The sequence below is a fragment of the Streptopelia decaocto genome (genome assembly GCF_964273445.1).
Source record: "Streptopelia decaocto genome assembly, chromosome: 3".
NCBI classification, from domain to species: domain Eukaryota; kingdom Metazoa; phylum Chordata; class Aves; order Columbiformes; family Columbidae; genus Streptopelia; species Streptopelia decaocto.
This window is the reverse complement of record NC_138656.1, coordinates 63,509,614-63,521,253: the sequence shown is the minus strand read 5'-3', so window position 1 is coordinate 63,521,253 and position 11,640 is coordinate 63,509,614. Positions and strand designations below refer to the sequence as shown.

General features: G+C 36.9%; 1 protein-coding gene across 11 annotated transcripts in view; it reads right to left on the bottom strand.

Annotated features, from left to right (window-relative positions):
• Positions 1-1,031: 1,031 nt before the first annotated feature.
• EPB41L2 (erythrocyte membrane protein band 4.1 like 2) overlaps positions 1,032-11,640 on the bottom strand; it is a 100,673-nt gene continuing 90,064 nt past the window's right edge. For all 11 annotated transcript variants that reach the window (XM_082047352.1, XM_082047353.1, XM_082047351.1 and 8 more), the window contains 4 exons: positions 11,219-11,317; positions 10,054-10,134; positions 6,278-6,416; positions 1,032-2,272 (listed from right to left, as the gene is read on the bottom strand). In XM_082047352.1, the coding sequence (XP_081903478.1) occupies positions 6,309-6,416; positions 10,054-10,134; positions 11,219-11,317 (288 nt within the window). In that variant the 3' untranslated portion in view covers positions 1,032-2,272; positions 6,278-6,308. The remainder of the gene's footprint in view (positions 2,273-6,277; positions 6,417-10,053; positions 10,135-11,218; positions 11,318-11,640) is intronic.

The following is an 11,640-nucleotide window of genomic DNA, read 5'->3' as shown; positions in this document are numbered from 1 at the left end:
TATTGAGGAAAGTAATATTGTTTTCAAGAATATTACATTTGTTGCGCTAAGGATTAAATACAATTGCAATAGAAAACAATATTGATCTAGTGTCTAACAGATCAGAAAGATCCAAGTCAATAAGGAATTGAGTAATATGCTTTCCACCCACCAAACAAGTTCTGCAACTAATAAGTTCTACAACTAATAATACACATCAAAAAAACCTCAATGATTTTATAAAACTTTTTCTTATACACTTTGGTAAGAAAAATCCATTAAGACATTCCCTTAAATGCATACATCTCCATTTTGACCTCCACTTACATATGCCAAACCTGCCAGTTCCTTGACAACCTCCCTCCCCCTGCACAGAGCTGTGGTAGTGTCCTTATGTTATGAGGCCAGGTGGGTTTCTCTTCCCTTTCAGAAAGGCAGAATGCCTCTGTTTTTGAAGAAAAGCAGGTCAGAATTTTATCTGCTATTTTTCAGAGTAAGGTGGGATGTAACTGAAAAAACCTATATGCATATATGAATCAACATCTTGGTTACTGTTACGTTATCCAAAGTGGATGAAGCCAACACTAACAGTTAAGCAAGCATGCAGACAGATGGCAGCAATCTAAACTGAGAATAGCACCAAAAATATATTGCTCAGAAGTGAAAAGAATGTACTGAGAAATGTTACAGATTGTTTTGTTACTTGAAGATCATAGTGCATCCCAACTCAATGAACTCTGTAGAACCACTTGCAGGCTGAGTGGCATTTTATCTTGTGCTGTGCTGTCCAAATCTCATCTTTTTTTTGGCATCTGAAGATCTCTCCTCTGAACAACACAAACCAGTATGCTTATCAGAAGAGGTCTAAAAAACACTGATACTTTAGTAACAGTATTAGGATCCAGGCAATTCTGCCACTGTTCTGGAAAAATGGGGACTACTTGTACTAATCCCTACTTTTCAAAGTTCCATGGCCTCTAGAATCGCAGGTCTCATAACTGACTTGCTCACTTTAAATATCTTCCAAGTTCATGTCTGAGTGTCAAAAGTCATACAGAGAATAAACAACTTTATTTTATAGCAGAATTACAGAAAGCAAAATATCACTTAATACAACTTCAAGCTGCTATAGATCTAATTTGGCATTTTAACTATACACAGAGTCAACAGCAAAAAAACCCAAAACAAAACAACAAAAAACCCCAAACAACCCCCCTGCAAGAACAAAATAAAAATAAAATTCAAAATAATTAACAGGTTTTCTCAATGGCAGTCTCAAATAATGGTACTGTCTTGCTACTTTATGAACAAAGTCCATTGTACGCTTTTACTCACTATGCTAAAAACCTGCGTTAACCATTAGATGAAGCATCTTAAACGTATACCCTCTCAAGAAATGTCAGTTCTAACATGGAGACAGTGAGGTTTAATAGAAAGCACGCATTCTACACATGTATTCAAATAATGGAAGTGTTGAAGTTTGGACACAGTAAGAAAAAAAGCACTAAGGTTTTAAGCTGCCTAGATCACCTCTTGTTGGAAGAAGGGAAAGATACTTTGTTCTTCCTTCTTTCCTTATCTGGAATGCTGCAGACAGCAAAACGTCTGCAAAAAATTGTGTTGGCACCAAAGTGCAAAAAGAACACAGTGCTCAGTCAGAACAAATGTGTCTGCAACTCCTTCTCCTCTATAGATGCCACACCATCTCTGCTCCACAGAGAGGAGAACCTTAGAGCAGAAAGAGTTACAGAGATAGCAGTATAAAATTTATTCAAAGAAATATAGTTTTTCAAATTTTAGGAAATGCTGTATTTTTATAAAAATCTTTGTTATGTGATACATATATTTACCTGAATAATCTGGAAAAAAAAAATCTGTAAATTACTCCAGTAAGATATTTCACTTGAAATATTTGGAAAAACTATATCTAAATTAGTTAAGATCCCCCTTCCTGCACAATTACTACCTGCTCCAGTGAACAATGCTTTCCAGACTTTTTGGTTCACTGTCATATAATTAAGAATCAGCTTCAAAAATGCAAGTATGTGTGCGAAAGAAGATCATACCCTCTAAAACTTCATTTTAAAAAAATTTAAGACTGTTAAGAAGTGGTTATAAAAAATAAACAAGAAAGATTGTAAGGGAATATAGACCAAAGGTGTTAAAATGGAGTTTGGTATTGGCATTTAAGTCTTGAACATATGGTCATCATCGCTAGGCTCGGTGAATTCGGTAGAGTAGTGATGACTTGGAATGATTACAGTTCTTCATGATCACGGTATCATTTTTACTTCTGGAAGAAAAAGGTGAAGATTTTATGAGCATTCATAACGGATACTGTGTGAACATCACAAAGTCAAAATGCCATTTTTCCTATATAGGTTATTTTGGGGGAAGGCTATTTCATTTAAAAATGTTGCATTAATTATAGCATCCCTTCAATCATGAGGCAAACAGTAATGAATTTTCTATCAATGTTTTTCTTGCCTTTGTGTATTTCTTCCCCTTCCCAAAATTCTCATGGTATTTTAAAAGTCACCTCTTGCACATTTACTGAAAATTTTAATCCACGATCTAGTGCATAAATAAAAAACAAAGATACCTGTTCAATTAACAATCCCTTAGAATCAGAGTGTAATCTCTCTCACTTTTATTAGAGTAAGCAAGTCTACACAAATAACACTGCTGAAGTCACCAGGGCAGAGTTTTCATCGCCTTAGAAACACCTCAGCAAGATTTGTGGCACGATTCCGTTGCCTAAACACAAGTGTCCAGAGCTGTTCCTGCCGTCCCACCTGCCCCTCAGTTTCGGCTACAGGAGGGCACAGGTCTCTTGATGGTCCAAGCTGCAAACATATTCAAGGCACTTCAGATGGCCCGTGTTTAGACAACTAAATTTTTTCCTTAATGTTTAACTGAAAGGCATCATCAGTCAAACAAACAAGTCACCAGGCCTCACATACAAGAGCAACACGGTGAAATGTCTTCATATTAGTCCTCTCTTACTTTCACAAACATTTCAGACCAAGAGCTGTACAGCAAATACCATTCCACAATGTATGTCTTTCTCAAAAAAAAAGCAAAAAGCTCCCACCCTTAGCAGATGGAAGGAATTATTTGATTTTTTTTTTTTAATACATTTTTTACCAAGTGGTTAAATATTTGATAAAGGAACAGAACCATCTTCGTAGTTAGTCACTAATGTAGAAATGTGGTTCAAACCTGCCAAAATTGTTTCTTTCTCCCATGACACAGTCCCTTCTAGAGAGATGTTGTAATTACTTATACAGGATAGATTATGTTGAACACTCATCTGAACGATACTTTTCTGGATTAAGGTAGCATGAAGAAACCAGCACATTCTGTACAAATGTAAAAGAAGAGGCAGTATCCCTGCTCCCAAGACCTTTAAATTCACACTGATTAATAATAAATGGAATATGTGGATGGCAACACATATTATAATAGTAACTCCTTGCAAATCAAAATGATCTGTTCTGTGGTCTCAGTGTATCTTCCTACCTTAGATCCTGCTATGTAAATGCTGAAAATACAAGAAGGATGCTTTAAGCATGCATGTTTAATGTTGCTGTGTACCAAGGGACCAGTGAAATTACTTAAACCGCAGGCATTCTCCTTGCTACAAACCAACAGCTCTCTCAAAAGTGATGTGGATTTTTCTGAGCCCTTCTGAAGCGTTTATGCGATGTGAGGACTCATTCACACATCCCTATCTCACAGTTCAGTGCAGTTCCATGTCCTCTGCTGTGCTTTCAAAATAAAGCTGGAGCACTCATGCTGTACCCATCTTCAGCGTCACTAAGCAACAAAGCTACAAAGCAAATCCAATTGAACACTGAAACAAAGTTGCAGCAAAAAACCACAGAGATTTGCTCAGAGTTCCTAAGTTTTGGTGACTTTTCTCAAGCCCTCCCTCACAAGTAACATTTGTTTGTTTTCACAGTTTATAACATTCTACAATGTTATAGCAATTTAAAAAGTATTAATGTTACAACATTAATATCCAGGTGAGTGTTGACCTAGCACTTCCAAACTCAATCCATGTAGCTTTCCTGGTTTGTCATGTTATGAGCAAAAACTATCCATTCTTTTTTCAAACACACAATAACCTGACCAAAACTGAAGAAACTTGCAGGGGGCAGCTCCAACTTAGCTCCACTCTGATGTAAAACCTCCAGGTTCTCAGCAAGCTCAGACAAAAACTGGCCAAAAGGTCATTTATGAACTCAGCTAATAAAAAAAAAAAAACCAAAACCCAATATTGTAGCTCTAGCACAAACTGTATGAGGTCAGGAGAAGCAACTGGAACCACCTGGATGGATAAGGGGGATAAATTTTGTATCTTCAGGTAGAGGGCAGACATCCTACTCTTCTCCTCACAGACTTCTCCACAGCATCCAACACCATTGCTCTATACAGTGCTGCAGGTGGCAGGAGTTCAGGATAAACTCCCAGAAGAGCTGATGTTTGAAGTGATGGGAACCAACAATTCTCCCAACAGATACCTCATAATAGAAAAAACCTCACAATGTGCAGCCTTGAACTGATCACATACACATCAACAGCTGGCAACATATACTAGCTCTCTCTTTCCTCACTGATATAGGCGCTTCCACTGCCACCCAGATGCTAGACACTTGCAGGTAGACGAAATAAGCTAAGGCTCTAGCCTCTGTCTTTCAGCTGAAAATATGCATCTGTGATCAGTGACTAGTTCAGGAAGACTCAGATTCCTTGACGATTGTCATCTTTCATAAAGCAGCATCAAGCAGCGGCACTTCATATCCTCTCAAACTGACGCCTGAATCTTTTCTCCTCTGGATCACAGAAGCGATACTTAACAGTGAAATCTTCAGCTCTTAGGACACTTGGGCACAGTAATAAAACATCTTCTCAACATGAAAAAATATCAGCATTATGTGAAATACATCATCCTTATGTGACAACATCCTCCTTATGTGAATGCATACTCCTACAGTAGCTTACATCAATTCTCTTATCAAGTCAGCATCTCATTTTTTATATAGTCCTGGCACTTCACGAATAGTGCTCATGGTATGTAGAAGTCTCCTGAAGCTAGAGTTTCTGACAGGTAATTTCCTTGGTAAAACTCCATTCGATACTACGGAAAAGCACGCCTGTGCAGGACCTAGAGCTCTCTTTTCCACAGGCCACAACACCATTGTATAAATTACTGAGCCAGGAAATAAGAATCATGACAACCCTCCTATCTTAAAAAAAAATACAGAATGTATTTTTTTTACCTTGCCTCCCTCTACATTAACATTAGTCAAAATGGACATTAAAAGCTTCCAGTTGTTGAAACCCCTGCTCTTCCAGCTAAATACAGACTCATCAGCAGAAACGAAGATGTCTCCCAACAAAGGTGTAAAACACTGCTTTTAAAAATTTATTTATTTTTAAATCTCTCCCATTGTTATTTAACCATTCCCAAATGAAACCTTTTCCTCGAATCTACAGTTAACAAAACCATCGAGTTTGAAAAATCTGAAGCTTCAGTTTCATGACATCAACCAAAGGAAATGCGAAGCTTTATGCACTTGAATGGTTACCGAGCTGTAAGACACTGGCCTACAACCAGTGCAACAGCACATTTATTCTACATTTATCCTGATCTTTCTATTGAAAATGTGCAATTTTTGTTTGCCCCCCCCCTTTTTTTTTACCATCCAAAAATGAGGGCTAATAAACTGACATTCCTTTAAATATGTTTCTCAACTGCTACGAGGCTTTAAAACTTGAGTTTGCAATGCATTTAACTCCTTGCCTGGGAAAATAATAACAAGTTAAATGTTCCAGTGTTCTTAGGATTAAGAATTAGCTGACTAAATTAAAATATCCAAGTGTGCCCTTTCACTATGGACAACTGCACACAGTGTTCTGACTAAACAAGCAAGTTGTAAGGCAAGGACTGTAATTGTACACATAAACAGAAAAATGTCCTTCATGTTTTGCAGAAATAGCCCAAACTTGCTTCAATATAAACTAAAACAACTTGACCAAACATCATAGGAAATGCCATGAGAATACTGTGACAAAACTGGGAGACATATATAGGAAAATTTGCAATGAAAAGTAATGTCAGATTTGACTTAAAAATTCTTAGACTAACAGTCTACTATCAGCACCTCTTTCAACTCACCATTTTGTGACAGCATATATCAAAGATGTCCCATATTTTTCAAGCCTTTTTTTACAGAACTCAACAGGAAACGGATGCTACATTTCTCTATGTTAATTATATACATCGGCTTACCTGAAGTATTTGCTCAAGGGCTTTTATGACTTTATTCCTCATCTTCCTCAGCAAGTTCAGTTTCTTTGTGCACCACCACTTTTGTGACAGACATGTCAGGGTGCTGTTCTTTGGCTTCTTTGATTGCCTGTGCCAGGGCCTGCAAATGTATTCAAAATAAGTAATTTAACAACAGCAAAAGGACATTCACGTGGGACCAGAGAATGGGAGACTAGCATCGGAAATTTTGGTTATAATTTTTCAAAACTCTAAATTCCTGAACTTAAGAGGGCTCAGGGGTGGGAAAACAAACAAACAAACACACACCTCAAAAAAAAAAAAAAAAAACCTACAAACCCCAAACAAAACAAAAAACCCAAAACCCAAACCAACTGAAACACAAATCCAATCAACCCTCAAACAATAAAACTCAACCAAAAATAACACTAAGCCCCACTATGCTAAAAGTTTACTGCAAATTCTGAGCAGTAACAAATAACCATAAGTCATCCTGTAACTTTTCTAGCTCATTCCAGGAGACAAAAATATTCTTATACCACAGAAGTTTTTGAACTTCTGCAACAGGTCTAGCAAGTAAAGACTTCACAAGAATGTAGACAGTAAAGAAACATAAGAGTTCCCTTTAGTTTCCTGAACAAAATGGACAGATCCTTTTGAATGTGTACTAACATGGTACTGGAACTCTGGAAGATAATCGTCAGAAATTTCTCAGCACAAGAATCTCCTTTTTCTCCTTTTACTAGTTTAAGAGAACTTTCTCTAGTTCAACTCAGGAACATATAGATATTACTCCGTTTCTTGTAATCCCTCCTCCACATTTTAGGAAATTTTATCTTCTTGAGAAATATACCAATATATAAAACTGCCAGTTGGACTAGAAGATCATTTTATAGGTCCCTACCAACCGAAATTATTCTAGGCTATTCTACGCAAGGCTTTACAGTCAGCCACATAAGAGCACCCTCTGAGGCAGAAAAGGAGAAAGAGCACCTGGGACCTTCTATTCCTTCCTCTGATCTGAATCTCATTTCAGTGGAGCTGTGTCCTGGTTTTGTTAAAAACAAGACCAGTTTCTCTTTTAGTGAATTTTCAGCTAAGTTCTTTGCAAGTGCCTTCTAAGGAACTGCACTTCTCTGAATTTTTGCCTGCATGTTTTTTCAACCACGTGCTCGAAACTGATAAGAGCGACCAATGGAATGCTGAGGAAGCTCATGTTAGATTTATTGCTTTGACAGCTAAGGATTCTGATAACATCCCATAATTGAGGGGGATGTGTTTGCAAGGAGGGACGGACAGAACAGGTGACTAAAACTGAGTATTCCATCCCATAATCGTCATATCCCCTATATAAAAGGGTGCTCACGAGGGTCTTGTCCCTCTTCGACCATGGCCAGCACTTAGAGAGGACTCTGTCTGCCTGCAATCTATATGCCCCAGGCCCTGCATTCCTGAAATCCAGTTTCTGGTTTGCTGTGAAGTGTTGCCCATGACTTTGGGGTGCCAGCCCTGCAGCTGCTGCAGCCACATCAGCTCCCAGCTCCGCCGCTGGAGTGACGCCAACTCCACATCGGGCATTCAGGATTTGGTTTTGTGTATTTCGTATCATTTTCTCTCTTTATTAGTAGCATTAGTAAAGCCTTTAAAACTCTTCCAGTTTGCAAGACTCTTTCTAACTTGAAGTCCATCTTCCTTATCTTCTATCACCTTTTATGGTGGGAGGGGATTAACAGAGGGCATCTGCCATGGTTTATTGCCACCTTGCTTTAAACCTTGACAAGCTGTACTACTGCTGGAACCCAATGCAAGAAAGAAGAAACTGGAAGGCATTCTGAGGCAACAGTAAGCTCACTGCTCACCTTAGTATTAACCACAACTGAAAAAAAAACCCAACCAAACCAAAACACAAAACCAAACCAAACAAATCTGAAACAACAAACACACCAAAAAAATCCAAAACAAAACTAAAAACCAACCAAAACAAAAAACCCAAATATACTAGAAGAAGCAAGAAAAATATAAACTTTTTTTCGCATTATCTTCATTTATAAAAGTGACATTTTCCTGAGCCACAGGTGGTAAATGGGAGAAGAAATAACTAACTCTGAAGAAAGATTGGAAACAACAACAGTAGCCACCTTAACTATTATGTGATAATGAATTTGAAGTCCTATTAAGGAAATACATACAGAAGAACACACAGTGTGCATTGGAACACACTGATGTTTGCTGATGTATTAATCCTAACAACTTTTTTTTAGTTTGTCCTTTACAATACACCAAGTGTAATCTCTGTAGTACAAATGAGGATTTAAAAGTAGCTGTTGAGATTTAAGAATCAGCGTTCATAACCAAACCTTAAACAACAAAAAAAACTTAAGTCTCTAACTGTTTAATTACAACAGCTAATACAACCATTTGTATTCTGAGACTCAAAATATCTTTTTTTCCTACTGAAAACTGTTCTAGTGATGTAGAGAGCTAAAAGACTAAAGAAAAAACAGCTAGCATGTAGTTTGTGCACCTAAAAAGCTCCATATCCACTGAAGAAAAAGTGGTAGATATTTCTTAAATCCGTTAAAGGCTGCTTACTGCTGCTTTAAAATTCAGCAATTTAAATTGTATTTTGTACTTCCTTTTTTATATTTGCATTTTTTACTTCATTACCCACTTATCTGAAAAACAAAGAAGAGCTTAGAGAACCATTTTACTAAAGCATTGTCTGGTACGCTAAACATATTGTGTGACCTTTCCAGACATCTGAAGTGCACTGAACATGTGTCAGGGTAAACAAGAGCGATGCTTGATGCTGAACAGCCATCTCAATTTAATTACGAGCTCAAGAAGAGATTCAACTTGTCACGAGCCACTTTCTGAAGGCAGATCAAAATGTGAAATTAAATTTCCCAAAAGCACTTCACATTAAATCCTGTTACGTTGATTTGTATAGCTTTCATAAAGTTAGAACTGGATTCACTTGCAACTTTATGTACAAGGTAGGCTTTTCCATTTGTACTATCCAGTAACTGTTGATCGACTTTGTTACTGTATTTTCTTAGGTGAAAAACAATAAAAATTGTGTAATCAACACTTGAAAGAAAAGATAATTACACTTTCTCAATTATTTTTTCTGTCTACTGCATAAATTCAGCCTTCTTAATTGGGCAGGTAGAAGTGATTTTAACCTTAATTTCTAGGACATCTTAAAATACTGCTTTGGTACTGATAGAGATGAAAGCTACTTACATAAGATACCAGCAGGTCATCAATTACTTTTATTATACAGAATTCTATAAATACAAGTCAAAACCTATTTTTTAAATTTGAGCAGTTTATGCTTTAATGTATTTCAAATCTTTCAATGAAAATGACTGCTGCATTCAGATGTTGCTGACACAATGCGGTAGAGACTCCCATCTATTCGGGCGAATGCATCAAAATAAGATTACTTTAGTAATGCCTTTCCTCTAAAATGGCAAAACCAGCACTAAACAAATCTGGTCTCTTCCAAAAAAAGCAATCCCTTTAAAAATAGTAAGAAATCCATTCACATGATCTATGACACAAAGTTACAAGTGCTGTTTTTCTTTCAGTTATATTCTAAAGGCTCCTTATTCATAAAACACAATCACTTAACAACTTTGTCACAATTAACAGTCTCAAGGTCTATGTCCTCTTATTCAATTTCTCTATCTTTCTCTGATTTCAGGTTTCTGAAATATTGTCTAGATCGCACTGGACTACAAAAAGCACATGGTGAATGTTAACAGCTTACATACCTCATCGTGGTCAATATCTGCATCTCCAGTAATGACAATACGCTTCTCAATTCTTGTTTCTGACACCCCACCTTTTACCATCTACAGGCAGCACAAAACAAGAAGAAAACATCCTTGTGATTATTCCATATTGCTACGAAGCACTCCTTTCTGTCACACTGAAGCGAATACATTTTTGTGATTGAGTTGCAATTAATAGTAAATATTCACGGTACTAAATCATCCTGTCCTTTTTCAGCTATGCAGTTAGTCACACTCTAGCAACTGCTAAGCCTGTTAAAAAACAACTAGAGAATTCCTCCTCTTACCGGAGCCCAAGTTTGAACACATCTAGATATGCAGACAAGCTGGAATTCCAGCTTCTTCCACCATATAAATCTGGCACCAAGAAAATTCCAGGAGTCTTTTCTTTGATTTCAACCCATCTATCATGGGCCTCTTCGCAGACTCTGAAGAATCCCAAGCCATTAAATACAAAGATAATCTGGTTTTTGCATTTTTTTTTTTTCATGGACCTTAGTGAGATATTTTTGACATATTTCACATTGCTGATGGAAACAACTTTGTGCTTTGTTTCTTAATTTCTTACTCTAATGATGAAACACCAAGTTTCCCTTTCCTTTTCAAGCACGGAATGCAGAGCACATAATTCAGCACAAAAAGATGATTGAAAAGTATTCTAGTGGTAGGGTCTGTTTATAAACATGTTCTAAACCTAGAAGCATAAGGATCATCAACACTAAGACTGAGAAAACACTGTTGCAGTTCATCCTTAGATGCCATTGGCAGAGCTACTGCAGACCACAGACAAATCATTTACCTCAATAAAGATATCAGTGAGTCATGACAGGGCTGAAACCGTAAAAATTTAGGTATACACTTATTTGTCAAACAGAACTAAGACCTATATGAAGTACTAAAAAAGCTAATCATATATTTCACCCTTTCCCTGCACTGCTCCCAGATATTACTGCTTATTCATTAGGGTTTCCCTGTTCATCATCTGATTACAGAAAGATTAACTCTCACACATGCCTGGAATGAACCCAATCCATTTTAAGTCAGCTTGCTTAAATAAATTGTATGAGAAAATTCATGTAGGACTTCATTTTGAGGGTTCTTTTCAAATTTTTATTTAGTTCGGAGAGACATTATTATTTTTTACCTTTGTGATGTGTGTAGTTGTGGTAGTAGAAATTGACTCTGATGTAATTGTCTGTGCACTCAGCAGCACACCAGCATTGCCACCAGCACTGCTATCAAGCTGTAAGGAAAAAAGAATGGTATTTTTGTATTTTGGTCTTTAAAAGCTTTGTTTTCACAGGAAAAAGGGATGATTTTCTTACCAAATACATTGTCTAGTTCAGTTAGAACTGTTATCTAAACAGAAGCCATCCGAGTTTACCCAGTCATGTAAGACTGTTGTTATGGTTCATTCTTGGGGAAAATTTATGATCAAAGCCACTTGTTCCTTTCAGGAGCAATGAGACATTTGAATCAAGTTTTCAAAACTAAAAATGAGTTGTACATTTGCAGACAGCAACTAAGTTCTTACATTAAAAACAACCAAACACCACTTAGACTTCA